Source organism: Drosophila novamexicana, unplaced genomic scaffold (assembly GCF_003285875.2).
Source record: "Drosophila novamexicana strain 15010-1031.04,08,12 unplaced genomic scaffold, DnovRS2.1 tig00000770-arrow-pilon, whole genome shotgun sequence".
Classification (NCBI taxonomy): Eukaryota; Metazoa; Arthropoda; class Insecta; order Diptera; family Drosophilidae; genus Drosophila; species Drosophila novamexicana.
The window spans coordinates 1,204,346-1,223,391 of record NW_020824821.1 but is presented as its reverse complement, the minus strand read 5'-3'; the positions used below and the strand labels follow the sequence as shown (position 1 = coordinate 1,223,391).

Sequence of the window (19,046 nt, the reverse complement as noted above, 5' to 3'; positions counted from 1 at the left end):
CCGATTTAATGATGGATTTCTGTCGCTTGCAGGGCTACTATAAAGACACCGTTGAGTTCTTCTTCGAGGGTCGCAATGAGTGCAAGAATTTTTGGAAGAAGTGCGTCGAAAATCATGGATTCTTCCGATGCACGACCGTGCAGAGCACGCCCAGGCGCAAAACTCGCGTGCTTTCACGCGGCAGTTCTTTTCGGTATGAATGAGAAAATAATTGTAAAAATAAGCCGCATTTCAAATTACTTTTCTACTTTTGTCAAACTTGCAGCTACAGCGGTAAAACGCAAAAGCAAATTATTGAATTTGTGCGCGAGAACTATGTAAAACGTCAAAACTTCCAAAGGTAGGTTTTATTCAAATAACCCAACAACAATAAGGGAAAACTTAAAAACTAACATTGCAAGCAGCAGAAACAGCTTTAAACTTAAGATTTGATTTTTAATATTTATTATTTAATTACGTTTAACAAAAAAAATATAGTAAAAGTTACTTTCTGTAAAGGTTGTTTTTATCATGCAAAAAATGTTTACAAATATTTTATAAATATGGTAAAGACAGCATTTCAGCATTTGTTGGAAAACAAATTTAAGTTTATACAATATTACGATTTCACTTGAATAATTTATCAAATACGTAAACTTGCTTTTAAAGCTTTGCTTACTTTTTCTTTTATTTAAAAAAAATCCAATTTTTAAGCTAATGCTTCTTCCCCATATGAATAACCAATAAGCCGACTAATTATGTGTACAATTTTATTGTGCCTTTTTTTAATACAAGACAGAAAAACTTTTTTATAAAGAAACTACTCATGCTTACACATTATAATCATCAGCGTGCTCATCTTAACTCAACTTTGTTATTTATTTTCAACTGAATTGCTTATGAATTACACACACATTTTTAATTTTCAAAATTAAATTTTCAAAAGCCCCACAAACCCTGCTCCAAAAATAACACCTGAAACCACCTTAAAACTTGGTCAATATGTGGCATCAAGTTAGAGAGAAAAGAGAAGAGGATTAAAAAACCAATTGGTCTTAAGTAAAAAGTAAAGCACAAAAATAAACATATAAAAAAAAATAAAAAAATAAAAAAACAAACAAAAAACAAAGTAGCAAAACTATAAATTTGTACAGAAGCAAACGACAAAAGCATTTGAAATTTAAATAATATGTTTTGTTTTGTTCGTATTATTTGAAACATGTGTATTAACGAACCTATATATTCTATAGACAATCAACCTTATTTATTTGTATACCAAAATTGGCAATTGGCGAATTATTTTATGCGTACTAATTTCATATATCATACTTATATGTTTAAATCGGGCCCAAACTCAACTCATCAGTGCCCTAGCGTTCACCCAACCTCACATAGAGTATACGAAACCACAGTCGCATCATTCGAACTCTCTTTCTTTCATATCGTGTGTTGTATTTACGTAAACTAGTTCAGCCTAACGATATGGAAGTTGTGTCTTTGAACTGCTGCTTTTCTTTTTCCATTCCCCCCTGTAAACTGTGTCTTTTGTTTAGACTGTACACAACTCACGGCTAATCACGTTTGTTTGCCCCCCCCCTCATAACGATCCCTAAATGTGTAGTAATTAGTTGTGCGTGTTCTTACCTAAACAACCTAAGCTTATCTACTTATATAAGTAGTTTAGTCTGTATGATAATATAACTCTAATTAACCCAACTACAACAGTATTTAGTGTATAATATTCTATGGAGAATCTGTTAAGATATAACAAATATATTGCCTATTCCCTATAGAGGCTACATCTATATGATTTTTTTAGCGCTTCATAATGCTCTTCAAACTTAAAGACATGCTAGGTCTATCCCGTGGCTAAACTCTTTGATACCCTAAATGTTGTTGTGTGTGTGCGTGTAATTTTAAGTTTTATTTTATTATTAAACAATTAATTATTATTTAAATTTCTTGTGTACTATTGTAAATTTCTTTAACTCTTGCATTTGCTAATGAAATTTTCTGAGCCTTTTTGATGCTCAAACCAAAACCAACTGTGCTTAACCCGAACTAAAACTATAAATAAAATACAAAAAAAAAAAAATATATATATATATATATATATATATAAAACAAGCCTAAAAGAAAATAAAATGTTGCTTAAGTAAAAAGCAAAAACTGAGCATGTGAAAATAAAATCGTGGTATCCTCTTGTCTTTTCTTTTGCTGCAGGTCTCAGTCGTTCCGGCAAGGGCCACTGAATGCTAGTAGCCGAAGTCAGTCGCATACGTATGTGAATTCCAGCATTTCAGCCAATCCCCTACTCCCAATTGACACTGGTTTGTATTTATTTTGTTCAATTGTTCGATTATTATATTTCATGATTTATCGTTTATCGCTTTTCGTTTCATTTTCGTACATATGTAGTTTAAAGAGTTTCGCTCTTTCTCTCTCGTTTTGCTAGCGGAATGTGTAGCTCAATGCGTTAGATTTCTATGAAATATTTTATTTATATATATATTAAATTATCTTTTCTTTTTTATTTAATTGCATGCTGCAGCGGCATGGGATTATCGCAATCAATGCAACGACTCGATGACCCCTTCTCTGACGAAGAAGGCAGCGGATACCTTGGATCGCCGACGCGACAATCCTACAGACCACATGCGTTCTCAAGTGAGTTTTCACAGAATACAAAATTATTTTATGATTTCTAATATCTTTTCACAAATAGGTCACAGCAGCCCAGGTGGAGATCTATCAGACGAAGAACTATGCAGCGGAATCGCCAACCTCAGCGGAGGAAGCGGCATGCTCGGGGGAACATCAACACCACTCGGCAGCGGCTATGGACCAAATGAATTCGAGCCGCTCGCTTTCACCACAAGCTCCGCAATCGTGGACTTCACCCAGCCACAGCAGCAGCCAGCCACTGCGCGCTCCCGATCTGGGTCGTGCGCATCAAGGCGATCACAATTTAGGTAAGTCCCTTTATAAAATTATCTCACATCATAAAAAATGATTTCATCATGTTTGTTAAAGTTATACTTAGTTTTAGTTTTATCTATGATTTATATATTGTACTTTAGCTTAATCTCTATTATTTAACATTGAAAGTATGCCGAATTTCTTTAACAAAAATACTGTTCGAAAGGATTTCAGTTTCCTCCCTAGCTGGGTTCAGATTTCCGGATTCGAACCAATACGGCTAAAAATCAGTTTGCAGCTTTGACATAAGTTCTACTGTGAGGAAGAAGCATTTGGGGCTTTGCCCAGTTTGTTTTCTCAGCTCAGATGAGAGCGTCTGCAGCATGAGTCCGGCTCCCCTTCATAAGGGAGCTGAAGCAACTTTTGCTCACCCTGGCACAATACACCGTATTCGTCGCAATGTTGCCGCTCTCTTTTGTGATACATCTCTTATTGATTATTAAACTCTACTGTGAATATAACTTTCTATTATAATTTATATTTCTTAAGTTTATTATATTTACGTAAGGCTAATTTAGTACTAGCTCCCTTTTTAAATTCATGCTCCTCACAGCGTTGGTTATTGACTATTGTATTCAATTAATGCCAATGGTCGAATTAAGACCTAAAAATATCGTTCAAATCGTGCTCATTATAATTTCAGAGTTTTCAGCCTTTGTTTTGTGATCATGCCTTGAGTTCGAAACGTTTTCGGTTTGTTTCGGTTGTTTCTCTTGTTCCCAAAGTGCTAACGTACAAATTCTTTTAATTCTGCGCGTGTTCAGGTCTGAGCCACTTGTCCCACTTGTACAGCAGCAGCACGCCTCGTCGAGTCTCAGTGGGATCCCAAGCGTATGCCCCTGCCTCGCCGCAGCTCATCAGCATCAACACCAACAACAGCAACACGCACAACAACAACACTATCAACAGCAGCAACACAGTGGGTCATTCGGTGGATCTCAGCAGCTCCATGGAATTGGAGGAGCAGGAGGAGGAGCTCCTGGGACCTGTGGATTTGGAGGAGGAGGAGCCTTTGGGGGAGGAGGAGGAGGAGGAATTAGTCGAGGAGGAAGCGGATTCGGACTTGACAGCATCTACCATCAATCGGGAGACTATGGGGGCAGCCTCACCGGTCTCAGCCATGGCCATGGCCAATGCCCGTCGTCAGCCGCTTCGCTCACAGGAGTCCCAATCTCAAACTGTCACCCCAGTCCATTATAGCAGTACCAATTATTCGATGTCTAAACAGTGCATGCTTAACAATGCCAATGCCAATGCCAACTCAACCGAAACGGAGACCGACAACATCATATACACTGACATCAACGATATGGACCATTATAAATACCCAGACTTTCATAACGCTCAACTGGAGCACAAGATTTCCAACAGCGAGCATCTCAATTTGAATGATCGCAATGATATATATGCGACGGTCAATCGGAAAGCCAAATCCAAGACACGCGAAAAGCATTTCAGCGATGAGTTTATCGATCTGTCCATATTACAGTACACTCGGGCCAAGCAGCTGGGCGCACAGCCGGTGGCCATGCCCCTGCTGCAGCAGCCCAGCACATCGGCCTACGCAGCTGCCCAGGAGCGTAATTATAATAGCTTGAACTATCAATATCACAACGATTTAAATCATCCGTCAGAATCGTCTTCTTCGTCCTACTTTGGGACAGGCTTTGGCACAAAGCGCTATGCCCGAAATGAACGCGTAAAGCTCGCACAATCCGAAAACTATTTAACACCCTCTATGGACTCTCAGAGCTCGAGGCACACCCACTCATTGCCGCGCAACTCGGAGCTATCCGGCGTGGATTCGGTGGATTCATACGATAGTCACTACATAACACATCATCCGAGACGCAGTTCCTCAGAAAAACTTGAGTATCAAATGTCTTCTAGCAATCTTTATTCCACAGCGCAGTTTGTCAAGCCCGAACAGGCGGCTGTCCACTATATGGACGATGAGGAGGATCAGGATGATGATCCGGATGGTGAGAACATTTACGATCAGGTCGAGCGTGAGTCCTGGCTCAAGAGTAGCTCCTGTAAGGATCTTTTTGAGCGCTATAGCAGCACCTACTATGTACGCGAACAGCCGAAACCCATGACAGCGTTTGACAAGGAATTTCTCTCCTCGAATCGCATTGATTCGCCCGTTACGCGTTATGATGATTCCAGGCACTCCTTATACATTACCAAGAACCACTCGATAGATGCACATCAGGACTTTTCACCCCTGCCTCAGAGCAAGGTGTATTCTTCCAGCTATCCAGGCAGCACCTACAATACCCAGGAACACAAACGCAACTATGGACACCAGCTGGACTATACAGGCTCACAGGATGATATATCACAGGACAGCTATGAGCTGCTAGAGAAATATGACATTGATTTCTTTAGCGGGCGTCGCCGTTCCGAGGATCATATGCGCTCCTGTTCGCTGGACTCTGGCAACTATATACCCAGCGATGATGAGTCCGTTTCTGAGCAACCCAAATATCGCTCGGCTATTGATGTTAAGTCCAAATCGGCTGCTGATATTATGAATGAGATTTGGGATGCCGAAGATCCGCGCTATTTGCCCCGTGAAAAGCTCTCTGTCAAGTCAGATGGCAACTTCTATAAAAAAATTCAGGAGGCACTTACGCGAGCCTCCAGTCAGGAGAGTCAAAGCGAAATGTTTGAGACTAAAATCTCTCGGAGCTCCGACTCGAGCAAAAAATCGCGAGACAGTCTCTACCATACGGATAGCAAAAAGTCGCGAGAGACCACCAAGAGTAAGACATCGGTAGCTTCAAGTCAGGATTCAAAGGAGTCACTAGTGGGCGATTGCTTCGGACGAAACTACGAAATGCCCACAACCACCTGCAAGAAGGTCAAGCAATTTAACAAAAAGGAGCTCTACGAAAAGTTTGCACAGTCAAGTCAGGAGTCAAAGAGTGATTACTACGATGCTGTGGAACCTGTCGCAGAGGCAGAAGGTCTCTATACGCGACCCAAGGTTAAGAGTCACGATTGTCTGCTTTCCGATACGCACAGCTCCACGGCCAATAGTTCGTTCTATGACAGCCGCGATACATATTCGACGTTCCCTAGCAACAAGACGCACAAGACCTCAAAAGTGCACTCGATTAGTTTGCAAAATGTAGAAATTGAACGCAATGCCAAGTCCTTTGGAAATAAATCTCCCGAATCTGTGTCCACGCCTGCCTCTGGCATGCGCTGCCATGAGAAGGATATACAAACCAGTGACTCAATCGATCAAACAGCGCCCTTCAAAAAGGGCAACTCGCAGTCCTGCAAAATCTCCGCTTTCCGTCGACGATCAGATAGCGAGAACATTTTTAGCTTTGATCAAGACCGAATAGAATGTATACAAAAGTACACCAAGCACTGGGAGGGACAGCCCAAGGATGAAAAGTCCAAGCAAAGTCCAGAATATCCACTTACACCCGAGCTCATCTCAGAGTTTGAGAAACAGCAGGCGCGTGTGGCCCATCAGAAAATCACGCGCAAGGAAGAGCTCATGGCCAAGACACACTTTGAGGAATACAATCCAATATTGGTGCCTCTGAACTATGCTCATGCCACGGTGGAGCGCACTAAAAGCGATCCAAATTCCTTGGCTAATCGTGCACGCCTAGGCAGCAATTCTCGACGTCATGTCCTGATGCATCAGAAGTCAATTGACTTAACGCCAGCCGATTCCAGTGATGAGGATTATATCTATAAGCAAATACCTAGCGCTCCACCATTGTGCAAGGCGCATGGAAACTTTGAAATACCCAAATGCTATGATGGACCGCCAGCCCCTCAAGTGGATATACCCAAGAGAGGCTTTGAGCTCCCCAAAAGCTTCTTCCGCGACTACGAGCGTCGTTTTACTAAGATTCTAAAAGAAGATATACCCTATGTACTCCATAAGAGGCATATTATGAACGGCACTGCACCTTCGCCAAGCGACAAAAAGCATAGCAAGCCCAAATCGCCAAAGTCACCTAAATCTCCAAAGTCTCCCAAATCACCAAAGTCGCCCAAGTCCCCTAAAGTGAACGTTGTGCCTGTGCCCGGTCCAGCGGATTTTTTGCCAGATATACTGGATAGTCTGCTGCCAGCAGAAACCAAAGAGTTTCTATTTACCCAAAACATTGATCTATCCAAAGTAGATCCCATAACACTCGAAATTGACAAGACCATACCAATTATACAGCTTTCCTCGCCCAAGCGGGACATAACCAAGCAAATGGATGCTTCAACGCTGGAGAAACTAAATAAGAAGCTTAGTCAAATTGAAAGCGATTCGGCAACCAGTTCCAGAACCGAGAGCATGCAACAGCAGAAGCTGGAGCAGAAGCAAATGGAGCTTATACAGAGTCTGCGGAAGGAACTACAGGCGAATGCGCGCAAGGCCATCAAGCCGAGGGTTATACCCAAAACAAAGCCATCGGGCAAGTCCAAAAAGGGTAAGACACGCATTACCTCCTTCTCATCAGATGATGAGAGTCTGGACTCGGACGATGTCTTTGGTTCGGCGGAGGCCATACCGGATCGCCTGGAGTTCTCGCCGCCGCAGTCACGGAAAGAAATTGAGCCTATTTTGCGTATAGAGCAAAGTCGTCTCATCTCTGCCGCTTGGGGCAGGGGTCAGACAATGAGTTCCACGGAAATCGAGGGCTCACCGCCACAGTGTCGCCGTCTAGCCGATCTCGAGAGTCGCTATCATACACAGAAGCTTGATCCACAGTATGCAAATGCCACGGAACTGCGTCGCATATCGGAGCGTTCCATATCAATACCATCTTCGGAGGATGAGCCTCATTTGCCTATGCGACGCATGGACGAATGCACTAACGATTATCAGCGCAATGAGAATATACCCTCGCCCATATTTGAGTATGCGGAATTTTTTCGCAGCAATGATGACATCTACGAGACGTGCCATGAGGAGAAGATAACCGGTTCTGATATTGATTATACTCTGAAGAAACAAACAGCCAAATCGAAAGTCAAGTTAATTGAGGAAATAATTGACTCTTCAATAGTAATGCGCTCCAAGGGACATGCACCTATATTATTCGCTCATGCCAGACTAAATCTTTCGGAGGGTTCAGTTTCCCTACAACGTCAGCAGGCTACACAGCAGTCGCCGACTACAGAGCGTCGCACTAAGAGCCTGGACACGCCAGTCATATCCTTGCATCGTCTGCCACCTATGAATGCTTTTTCATCTAAGGATGACACCGTGGGCTTTGAGGAAGAGGGCGAGATTTTAGAGGAGAAATCGTTGGAGCGTACCAATCAGACAGCACAGCAGGAGGATGACACAGCAGATAGCATTCATTCCTGCGCCGGTTCTATACCAACACAGAGCAGCTACAACGCCAATGGCAAGGACTCACTGCTCAGTGCTGTAACCATTGACAGTGAGGAGGCGCAGCTGCTCAACCAGCTGAAATACATAGAAAGAATTGCCTTACAAGGCGTCAAGATCAAGGACAAACGCAAGTCCAAAATGAAGCTCAAGAGTGGCGATCATTTAATACTTAATATACCTAAATACCGATTCACCGATTGGTCACCCTACAGCTCAGCCAACAGCTCGCGTAAAACCTCGCCAGGCGTCTCGCGAGCCAGCAGCATCGAGAGCACCGGTAAGGGTAAGCTAAAGACCTCAGAACCTTTTAAGGGAAAGCATATGTCGCGCAGTCGTCCGGAATCACGACGAACCAGCGCGGATGATATTAAAGCCGGTAAAGATGGCAGAGGTAGTAAAAAGTCAAGTCCCAAGGAACGTCCACGTTCAATTGAAATGCGTCGCCTGAGCAAAGACAAAAGCAAGTCCCAAGAGGAAACAGAGGCGGATATAGCCAAGCGTAAAGAGCGCCAGCAGAAACTCTACGAATCAGCAATGAAGCAGACTATAACAATGCTGAGTCCTGTAAAGGATACGCTGCCCGCATTTCCAGCGCCGGAAGATAAGATACTGGTCAAAACCGATGGTGATAAGATAATCATTGAAACTGAATTTAAGTCGAAGGCTGAAGATCATGTCCTAATTGCTAAGGCGCCATGCAAGCTAGACACTTCGATGGTCAAGTTTAGTCGCAGCTTTGATGAGGGTCGCAGTCCCGATAAGTTGGACAAGGCCAATCGCAGTTTCGAGGATCGCAACAAATCCTTTGAGGACTCTGAGAAATCAGATGTGCCAGAAGACATGATGATTAAATCACCCAAGAAAATAGCCAAAGCACAGGAAATCAAACAAAAAATCGAAGGTAGTGTTGTGCACAAAAAGATCGATGGAAAATCGAGTAGCCTAGAGAAACCAGCCGAGCATCATTACTTGGGCACGGATGTAAAAGCACGCAGCCTGGACGACAAGAAGCAGGCAACGGCAGAGGCAAAGAAGACCGAGGAGAAACCTACAGCTATTGTGCGTAGCGCCATTGGGGATCGTCGCATGTTTGCGCATCAGTATAATGTCCATGAGGACATAGATATGCAGGCGGTTATATCTGAGCGTCGTTCACTGGAAATACTTAAGCGTTCGCTGCCCTCGGAGGACACCCGTGATAGTGAATGCACGTACAGCCGCAAGGCTTCTACAGCCGATAGTCTTGACTCGTTTGTCTCGGTGGATGAAAGCCATTCACCAATACCACCGCCAGAGGTTTATCCACATCGCGTGCCTACCATAGAGTGCGAGGAGCCATCCATCGAAGAGGATGACAACTCATCGGAGCGTCGTCATCTTAAAGTGGGTCGATACGATGTTAATCGTTTGAGCTTAGATCGCAGTCGCAGCGATGAGACGGGCTCGTGGATAACCGTAGAGTGCGATGAGTTTATTGGCTCTGATACCTCGGACAATGAGCCGCGCACTTTGGAAGCAGATCGCAATGCTCTGGAGACGCAAGCCACATTGGAGGATGCCATACCGTTGGACTATTCCAATTGTGTTACGCCCACATCTGATTTGAATATTCTAGTTACTCCACCCAATGCCAGTCCTATGATTGAAAAGTCCGTGCTGGAGACCTTTGAAAAGTATACATCTGAAGGCAAGAAAAAGTTTAGCCTGGATAAACAGAGCGATAAATCGAAAAGTTCGGATTCTTGGACCAGCGGTGAGAAGGACAGCAGTCCGCAGCGTCAGCAGGACTGGAGTTTGTCTGTGAAGGAGAAGAGCTCCATCGAGGAGGAATCCAGTGTTAGCTGCTCGATAGCACGCCCTTTGGGCATATCACAAGATTTTGGTAATGAGGATGCCAAGAAATGCCTGGAACTTAAGCAGCGCATGCTCCAGCTAGATGTTGCGGCTAAGGATGCTGACGCCACACCCACTGGCTCAAATGAGCAAACGCCCACCAATGAGCCAAAGATCATAATTAAGAAGCCTACAACGCCAACACTAGAGAAACAAAGTCCTATTGATTTGGGCAACAGCACCGAAACCTACCTAGATCCCATTGAAGACCGAATAGCCAAAATGCTACACAGAACCGAGGACAGCGAATCCAGCTCAGGCGGTTCCCGCAAGCCGCCCCGAATCGAGAAACCAGCACGTGCCAATGCAGGCAAAAAGCTATCGGTAACCAAAGCAGAACCCGGTAAATCCGGTAGCGATCGCAGCTCACAGGAATCCAAATCAAGCTTCGACTCCAAAGGCTCATTGAGCGTCGAATCGCGTGGCTCCTTTGAAACAGAAAGCAGCTCCGGCTCGTTGGGCGCGGCACAGCGTCGTGGGGAGCTGGCACAAAAAGAACAGCAAAGCACCTGGAAAGCTTTTCCCATCGAGAGCTCCAACAGCTCCAGCACAGATGAGCCATGGCATCATGTGGAAACCGATGGCGGTTACGAGCGCTACGATGCACAGAATCCGCTGCGCGATTCCTCGGACAGTGACATAAAGGAGGTCTCGCCGGATGAGCAAAAGGATACCAGCGATACCAGCTATCAGGATGATCTCAATGACTTTCCCACCACCTTTGGCTATCCGGCAATGACCAGTACACTAGGTGGGATTGGCGTAAACCCCACGGATATCATAGGCTACAGTACGGGATTTACATTGGGTCGCACGCTCTCGCGGATTTCGGAGCGCAGCACAGCCTCTGAAAAGTCCAGTATGGAAGATGATATAAGCAAGGCTTCCACGCATTCGGTTAGCATGCGGGATGAATCAGTTGGCTCGACCGATCATCAGCCCAGCCTGAGCTCCGATTCACGCAGTAATACGAATCTGGCGTACATCTCGGACGCGGATCGTCGCACCTCTGCGGAAATGCCCGAAATACCCTGCGATTCAGCCACTGCGGATCGCCTAAGCAGCATTGGCAGCTTCAATGAACCAAAGTCGCCCACGTTGGTGACAGGTCGCTTCTCAGTAACACACGTGGACGAACAGCAGCCGGAGGATCTAGAGCGGCACACGCTCATGTGCCTCTCAAATGCGGGTAGTCAGGACTCGGAGGATTGGCCGCTGCCGGAGATACCCTTCGATTACGTACCCGTCAAGCCGCCGGAGAATATCTACGCCATGCCAGACCTGGACAAGCCAGTGCCCAAGTCCTTCTGCTGGAAGGCTAGCATGGCGTTCCAGCAATCCCAAGATTCAGTGGACTGGCCCTCACCGCCCTCCAGCACCATCGATGCGCCCATTGTGGTGGAGAGCATTGAAACCTATTACGCGAGCGAGGTGCAAAGTGCCGACAATGTTGTATTGGAGGAGGAAGCGAACGCTGCGGGTCCGCCCGATGTGGCCAGGGTTTTGCCTTACGAGGACACGGCCTATCTCATGTCTGCTGCTTTCGAGGACAATGATTTTGGCGGCGAGCATATACAATTGGATACGGTTAGCTGCCTGAGCTCCACACTGAGCGCTGCCTCCTGCTTGTCCTCATCATTAAATGTCAGCTGCAGTACATCCTCCACCCAGCCAACGGCTAGAGCAGCGGCTGGATTGCGCAAGAGCTCCAGTCCTGAGGTAATTGTGGCGCAGCCCGGACGCTCCCCAGCGCCTCGCAGCCCTCTCTCCGATGATGAACTCTTCTCCAACGATGATGTCTTTATGCCAGGCACTATTAAGGTGCAGCTCTCACCAGATGGACAGCTGCGCAAGCTGTCACGCGGCTCTAACAATTCGGATACATCCATTGATGATATTCTGTCGGGCAGCACTTACCTGGACGATCAAACCACTGTACGTCGCAATTATGAGGCACGGTTGAGCAGCGGCGGCGGCAGCTGCAAAAAGTGCAGCCATTCCAGTCACTCCGAGGAGGAAACCAGCTCCATTGGCACCGATATCGATGGCACTGTGCGCATGGGCTTGCAGCAAAAGAAATGCACGCACAGCTCCCACTCGGAGGACACCTCAATTGGACTCAGCATCTCTGAATGGTCCACGGGCACCAATACAGTGCGCCAGTATGCTAATCTCTCCGGCTCGGACAGTCTCTCGGCGGTATCCACACATTCGTGCGCTAAGAGCGAAAAATCCAATCACACCAAGTCCAGCATTAGCTCCATTAACAAATCCGCTGAGAGCCTCAACGAACAGAGCGGCAGCTATTCACACAAGTTTAGTGGGGATAATGGCTCCTCGGATGGATTGCGCTATGACATGTTGTCCAACTCGGAGACGGATAAGCTGAGTGAGGCCACCTCGGCAACGCGCAGTGATGATACGACCTTGACATTGACTGAAATGGCGCACACAATCAGCGAGTGGTCCACATCGAGCAGCCGGACACTGGTGGGCGTGGTGCCGGGCGAATATTTACCACTGAAGCAGCCCAGGGTGGGCAGCAGCAAGCCCAGTTTGAGTTCGCCCAGCGAAGAGAAGCGCTGCTCCCTGCCACAGATCCACAGACGCAGCGGCAGCAATGGCAATCAAGCGCGCAACGCTCAAGAGCACGCAGAGCAGCAGGCCGGATCAGCGGGGCCAGAGACAAGCGCCGCTGCACGCAAACGCCGCTCGCTGGAGATGATGTCCAAGCTGTATCAGAGCCAGGAGATATGCTCCGAGTCGGAGTCTCCGTTTGTGGAGCGTTTGTATGCGCACAGCGAAAAGCTGACGGAGCGCTATCAGAGCCAGGAGTTCGTGCCGCTGCACACAGCCGCCCCAACCAGCGGCAGCATCAGCAGTAGCTCCACACAAATCCAAACCCAACAATCGCAGCAGATACGCCAAAAACCACGCGCACCACAGCCGCCCACAAAGCCCAAGACGGCGGTAACAAGGCCCATAATGCAGGTACTGCTCAACAAGATGAAGCAGCCGGGTCTTGCGGAGCAGGCTGCTGCCGCGGCTGAGGCAGAGGAAGTGGCCGCTGCTTCGGCGGTGGCTCAAGTGAAGCTAAAGCCCGCACCACCGCCGGTGCCCACGGTGCCTCCGATAGTCACGCCCAGCGATTTGCCTGGTCGTGTGGGCGCACCGCCAGCCAAGCCGCTGGCCAAGCATCACAGCTACGATGACAAGACGCTGTCCAAGACACAGATACGTGAGTTTAAGACAACATCCAAGCAGCTGCGTCAGTCGAGCTCCTTTCACGAGCACATGCTGAGCAAGTCGCAGCAATCCTCACAGGAGCAGCCCATCCGGATCGACGAGGAGCGTGACGCTCACTCCACCTCCTCGGCAACTAATACGACAACCACAACCAACACCCTAAACAGCGAGAGCACGGCGCCCAACTCGCCGCAGATGCCACAGCGAGCCGATAAGCTGATTCGCTGCTCGCCCTACTATTCCAGCAGCTTGAGTTCCGAGTCGCCACCGAATCAACTGGTACAGAAGCCACCGCGCAAGAGCTCAGCCGGACAGCTGGCAGCTGCTTCTAATGCTGCTGTGGCGGCCCATGCCATGAAGAGTCCGCCCAGCGGCAATGATACGGACAGCTCGCTGGATGTGCGCGGCCAGGATGCCAAGCACCAGCAGCTGCGCAGTCGTGGCTATCGCAAGAAGCGCCAGCTGCCCGTAAAGCGGATGCGCGCCAATCTGAACGCTGCGGCTCTGCTGGAGCAGGCGGAGAGCAGCGAATGCTCCGAGGGCTATATGCCAGAAATGGATTCGGGCAGCTCAGAGTACTCGTACCAGCGCGACGAACACTATCTGGAATTCGATGAGGAACTGGAGCGTGAACAAACGGATGAGTATGAGGATTATCCGCAGTATAGCGGCGCAAGCGCCGGCAAATTTGAGAGCCTGGACATGAGCGACAATGTGGATGAAATGGGTTTTCCACGTTACGATCGCTTGGGACATATTACCAAGCCCATGTATCAGTCGTTGGTGGACAGACCAGCGCCAGCAAATCATCCCATGCCGCCGGTCACTGGACAGCCAGTGAAACCGGCGCGCACCAAGAAGCGACAGCTGAAACGTGAGGATTCCCTAGCGCCCAGCACTTCGACCGCTGCCCCACAGCAACCGTATCATGGACGCAGCTACTGCAATCCGGAGGAGAGCGAATACGAGTCGCGCGAGGATGTGGCCAACTCCAGTGAGGATAGTGGTGGTGCTGGCGCCATGGGCACCATAAGGCGTGGCAACAGTCGCCCCATGGCTCGAGTAGAACCACCGAGACAACAGCAGCTGCCCTATCCGGACTTTCTATCGGACTACGAAACGGAGCCCATAGAGTATGAGCGTTACGCGTGTGGCCTAGACATACGAGTTGATCCGCCGCCCAAGTTCCATGACTCGGATGATCTGAGCGATCATTAAGGGAAGTAGTAGAGGAGAAAAAAAGCAGCATTTCCATTTCTTCAGTTGCCTTGGAAAATTTTAAAACAAATCTATGACAATTTTTACACACGATCCACGTATAACCTACTTATTTATAACTGAGACTGATTTACGACAAAAACAAAAACAAAATACTAAGCAAATACCTAAAGCCAAGAAAAATATCGTACAATCCAAGCAAAACAAAAATTGCAAGCTGCTTAAGAAAACTGAAAATACCGCAAAAGCGAAATGGTACATAAATAATATTCAAAATACATATAACCCCGACAAAGTTCGACGAATAAATCAAACTAACTAAAATTTTAATCAAATATATATAATATTAAAAAAAAATACAAAATCTAAACAAGTTGGTCAGGGGATGCAAACGGTTAACATAGCTGGACTACCCAACGTACATAGAGTATATATATAATATATATATACATATATCGAATGTTATAGAACAGCTGCTCCAAAAAACACAGTCAGAGTTGAGCAAATTTTTAATGCACTGTTTAATCATCGAATAATACAAAAGAAACAAAAAACTTACAAACAAATATTTAATTGTTATTTAGCTAAAACAATGAAAAGAAACATGAAAAAATGGTCGAAGAAAGCGTTTTACGATTACGATTGGTACTTGAGCAGTATTATTGTAACTATTTCCCTATGCTATAAGTTCCAGTTACAGTGTCAAAGCTTCAATTTATATATGTATAAGTACAGTAAATTATATATTTTTTTCCGAGATCAGTATAAAAAAACAGTATTATATTAATGAGAAATAACTGGCATAATCTAAGATCTCTTTGGTATTTACCTAATGTGCAAGCATTTATTTCATTCGATAAAGAAAAGAAGAATATCTCGAAACTTTTTTATTCAATATAAATGTATTTAATATATATATTTATATAGTTTATATATATTTATATAGTTTTTAATTTAATGGCAATGTTTTAACGAGCAATGTTACGAATAAATAAATCAATATTTCGAATTTGATATTCTTCACAAAGATAAAGTTGTATTAGCAGTAGTTCTAGTACATAATTGTGCCAAAAAAAAAAAGAAAAACAATATTAAATTATTACAAAGTAAATAATATTCAGATGCCAAAACGAAGCGTATTATTATAGTTATAGTATGTAAAACGAAAAGAAATCAAGCGAAACACTGTTAAGTTTTCGAAAATCCCAACATAGGAAAGAAGCAGAGTAAGAAAAAGGGTATTAAATTGTTAGAAGAGTTAAGGAGAAGTTAGGTTATGTTATGATATGTACAATAATTTCAAATATTAATCGGATCAAAAATATCCAAATCAAAAAGTCAACCATTTCTATATTGGTTGGCATTCAAAAATGTGTTTAGCTCTAGTCAAACATTTATTAAAATCGACATATATCGAATTGTTTGTTGTATCTATGTGCTAGTTGAACCTTAAGATTAAATATTGAAGTTAGTTTTTACCTGTTTTTTTTAGTTAGTTAGCTTAGGCAATGTTTTTTGTACAATGTGTTTACAATCCATTTTCCGTTAACCAATGAAGACTTGTGTCCGAACTTCCAACCTAAGAAAAGACTAGTCAATAATTTTTTCATCAAATATGATAATTCCTTCGAGTGCAAATGAATGTTTATTTAGAGTTAAAATATATTTAAATAGCAAAAAAATACAACCTTAGCTGAAATTTAGCCAGTAAGAATTATAAATGAAAAACTCGTTCCACACTCTCTAATAAAAAAAATACACGCAATTATACACACAAAAACACACGCACACATTTGATTTTGACAATTTTTAAAAACAATCAAATGAATGGAAAAAAAATAAATTAATAAAATCTATACACGATGCAAGCGATTTAAACAAAATAAATTAATTATATAGAATGAAACCCCAAAATAAAAACTTCATTAATCAAAACAAAAGTGTTTTATTAAATAAAAAGAACAATAATTATAAAATTTATTGTTTATAGTAAAATGTTTTCTTATTAATTTTTTATTTTATTATAAAATACTGTCAAGTTGTCCGACCTTAAAGGCCAAGTGCTTTCCGCTTTCCACCCATTTTCCGATCATATATTTTTTATGTCTTGTAAATTTAATTTGTAATAAATTTTATTAAAAATTATTTTTATTACAATTCTTTTCGTTTTTAAATTAATTTTCCTTTGAATTTTCTCTTACTTTGGGCTTTCCAGATGTCTACCATGGCATCAATGGCAACATGTCGCTGGATAGACGCGGTGAGATAGCCACGCCCCCGAATCGTTACGATCTCACGCTGGGCTCGGACAAATCCTCATCGCTGTCACGCTCCGAAGCGGGCACCTATGATATCATCCAGGCTGAGATACAACATGCCAAGCGTCAGGAGCTGGCCACAGGCGTGGCTCTCGCCCACAATGGACACAATGGCAATGGCCTGCCCAACAATTCCCATAGCCATGATATCGAGGCCGAGGTCAAGAAACGCAAATGGCCTACCGAGCCAAGCTATTTCCTGGCCAAGGAGCTGCTCATGACGGAGCGCACCTACAAAAAGGATCTGGATGTGCTGAACAGCTCGTTGCGGCAGGTGCTCAGCCTAGAGGATGTGGAGCAACTGCAGCCGTTGTTCGAGCTGCTCGACTCGCTCGCCCAGCATCACAATCTCTTTCTGCGCGACATCGAGCATCGCATGGTCCTGTGGGAGGGGCGTGGCAATAATGAGACCCATCGCATCGGCGACGTCATGATGAAGCACATGGGAGCATTGCCCATTTACGATGAGTATGTGCAGACGCATCTGGACATCCTGCACTGCATAAACGACATGTACGAGTCGGACCAGCGCTTCCGACAGCTGTACAAGGAGTTTGAGCAGCAGAAGATCTGCTATCTGCCCATTGGTGAGCTGCTGCTGAAGCCGCTGAATCGCCTGCTACACTATCAGCTGCTGCTGGAACGCCTCTGTGACTATTATGCCGAGGAGCATTCCGATTATGCCGACTGCCAGGCGGTCTATCATCTGCTCATTCGGAGCACCAAACAGATACGCGCTCAGCTGCCGGACTCAGCCAATTTTGTGGAGCTGTGCGAGCTGCAGCGCGATATAAGCTTTGAGCAGCTGGTGCAGCCGCATCGCCGGCTCATCCGACAAGGCTGCCTGCTGAAGCATTCGAAGCGCGGCCTGCAGCAGCGCATGTTCTTCCTCTTCTCGGACATTTTGCTGTATGGCTCCAAATCGCCTCTCGATCAAAGTTTCCGCATACTTGGCCACGTGCCGGTCCGTTCGCTGCTCACCGAAAATGCCGAGCACAACACCTTTTCCATATTTGGCGGCCAGTGTGCGATTACGGTGAGTGCTGGCACCACCGCCGAGAAGACCCTCTGGCTGGCCGAGCTGTCCAAGGCGGCGGCCGATATCAAGAACAGGCCACCAAACATGCAGCTGCAGCTGACCACGCTCAAGAATTGCAGTGAGTATCTCAAATGGTTTTAGCTTGTGCTCTTGTCTCAGAATAGGACTCTATTTTTCACTCGATTTTAAGGATATTCCTGAAAATTAATGCCTTCCTGTAAAGGGTTTAAAAAGAGAAGAATACCCTTTACAAAAAGGCATCTTCGACACTATAAATATATTTATTCCCAGTTAGTATCATCCATTAACCTTTTACTGCCGCGGAAATGGTTTTACATTCTTTACCTTTTCATTCTATTTGTTTATCTATTTTCTCTTGCTTTACACTTATTATGACTGGCAAGAAAAGAACGCTGCAAAGCCTCGTAAGCAAGCAAGATCCCCATTAATCCCCTGCCCCTGCCATTCCTGGTATAGGTTCAATTTTAAGTGATCTGTTTGTTTATCTCGCTCAGGCTCCTCGGAGGAGGGTCTGGACATGCTCGGCCTGAGCAACGGCACAAACAGCCTGAACAGCAGCACCGGCGGCGGCAACGGTCCATTGACGCCGCAGCAGCTGCAACTGCAACAGCAGAACAAGACGCAACCGTCACGCAGCAATACCGCACTACACGTCTGCTGGCATCGTGGCGCCACCGTTGGTCTCGGCGATCATCTCATTGCGGCAGAGCATCAGCTGTCCGGCTATCTGCTGCGTAAATTCAAGAACAGCTCCGGCTGGCAAAAGCTCTGGGTGGTCTTCACCTCGTTCTGCTTGTATTTCTATAAAAGCTATCAGGATGAGTTCGCGCTGGCCAGCCTCCCGCTGCTGGGCTATACCGTGGGTCCGCCCGGCCATCAGGATGCAGTGCAAAAGGAGTTTGTGTTCAAATTATCCTTCAAGAATCACGTCTACTTCTTCAGAGCGGAGAGCGCGCACACATACAACAGGTGAGAGTTTGCGAGTCTG

At 45.5% G+C, this 19,046-nt stretch overlaps 1 protein-coding gene across 3 annotated transcripts in view; it reads left to right on the top strand.

Moving 5' to 3' along the window:
• Window positions 1-19,046, top strand: part of LOC115763908 (FERM, ARHGEF and pleckstrin domain-containing protein 1) — a 42,191-nt gene that overhangs the window by 22,830 nt on the left and 315 nt on the right. For 2 of the 3 annotated variants that reach the window (XM_030706711.1, XM_030706713.1), the window contains exons 6-12: window positions 33-193; window positions 266-340; window positions 2,203-2,309; window positions 2,531-2,646; window positions 2,705-2,951; window positions 16,896-18,155; window positions 18,553-19,027. In XM_030706711.1, the coding sequence (XP_030562571.1) occupies window positions 33-193; window positions 266-340; window positions 2,203-2,309; window positions 2,531-2,646; window positions 2,705-2,951; window positions 16,896-18,155; window positions 18,553-19,027 (2,441 nt within the window). Of the gene's footprint in view, window positions 1-32; window positions 194-265; window positions 341-2,202; window positions 2,310-2,530; window positions 2,647-2,704; window positions 2,952-3,722; window positions 15,566-16,895; window positions 18,156-18,552; window positions 19,028-19,046 lie in introns of those variants that run through there. The other variant, XM_030706714.1, reaches the window with a different exon arrangement.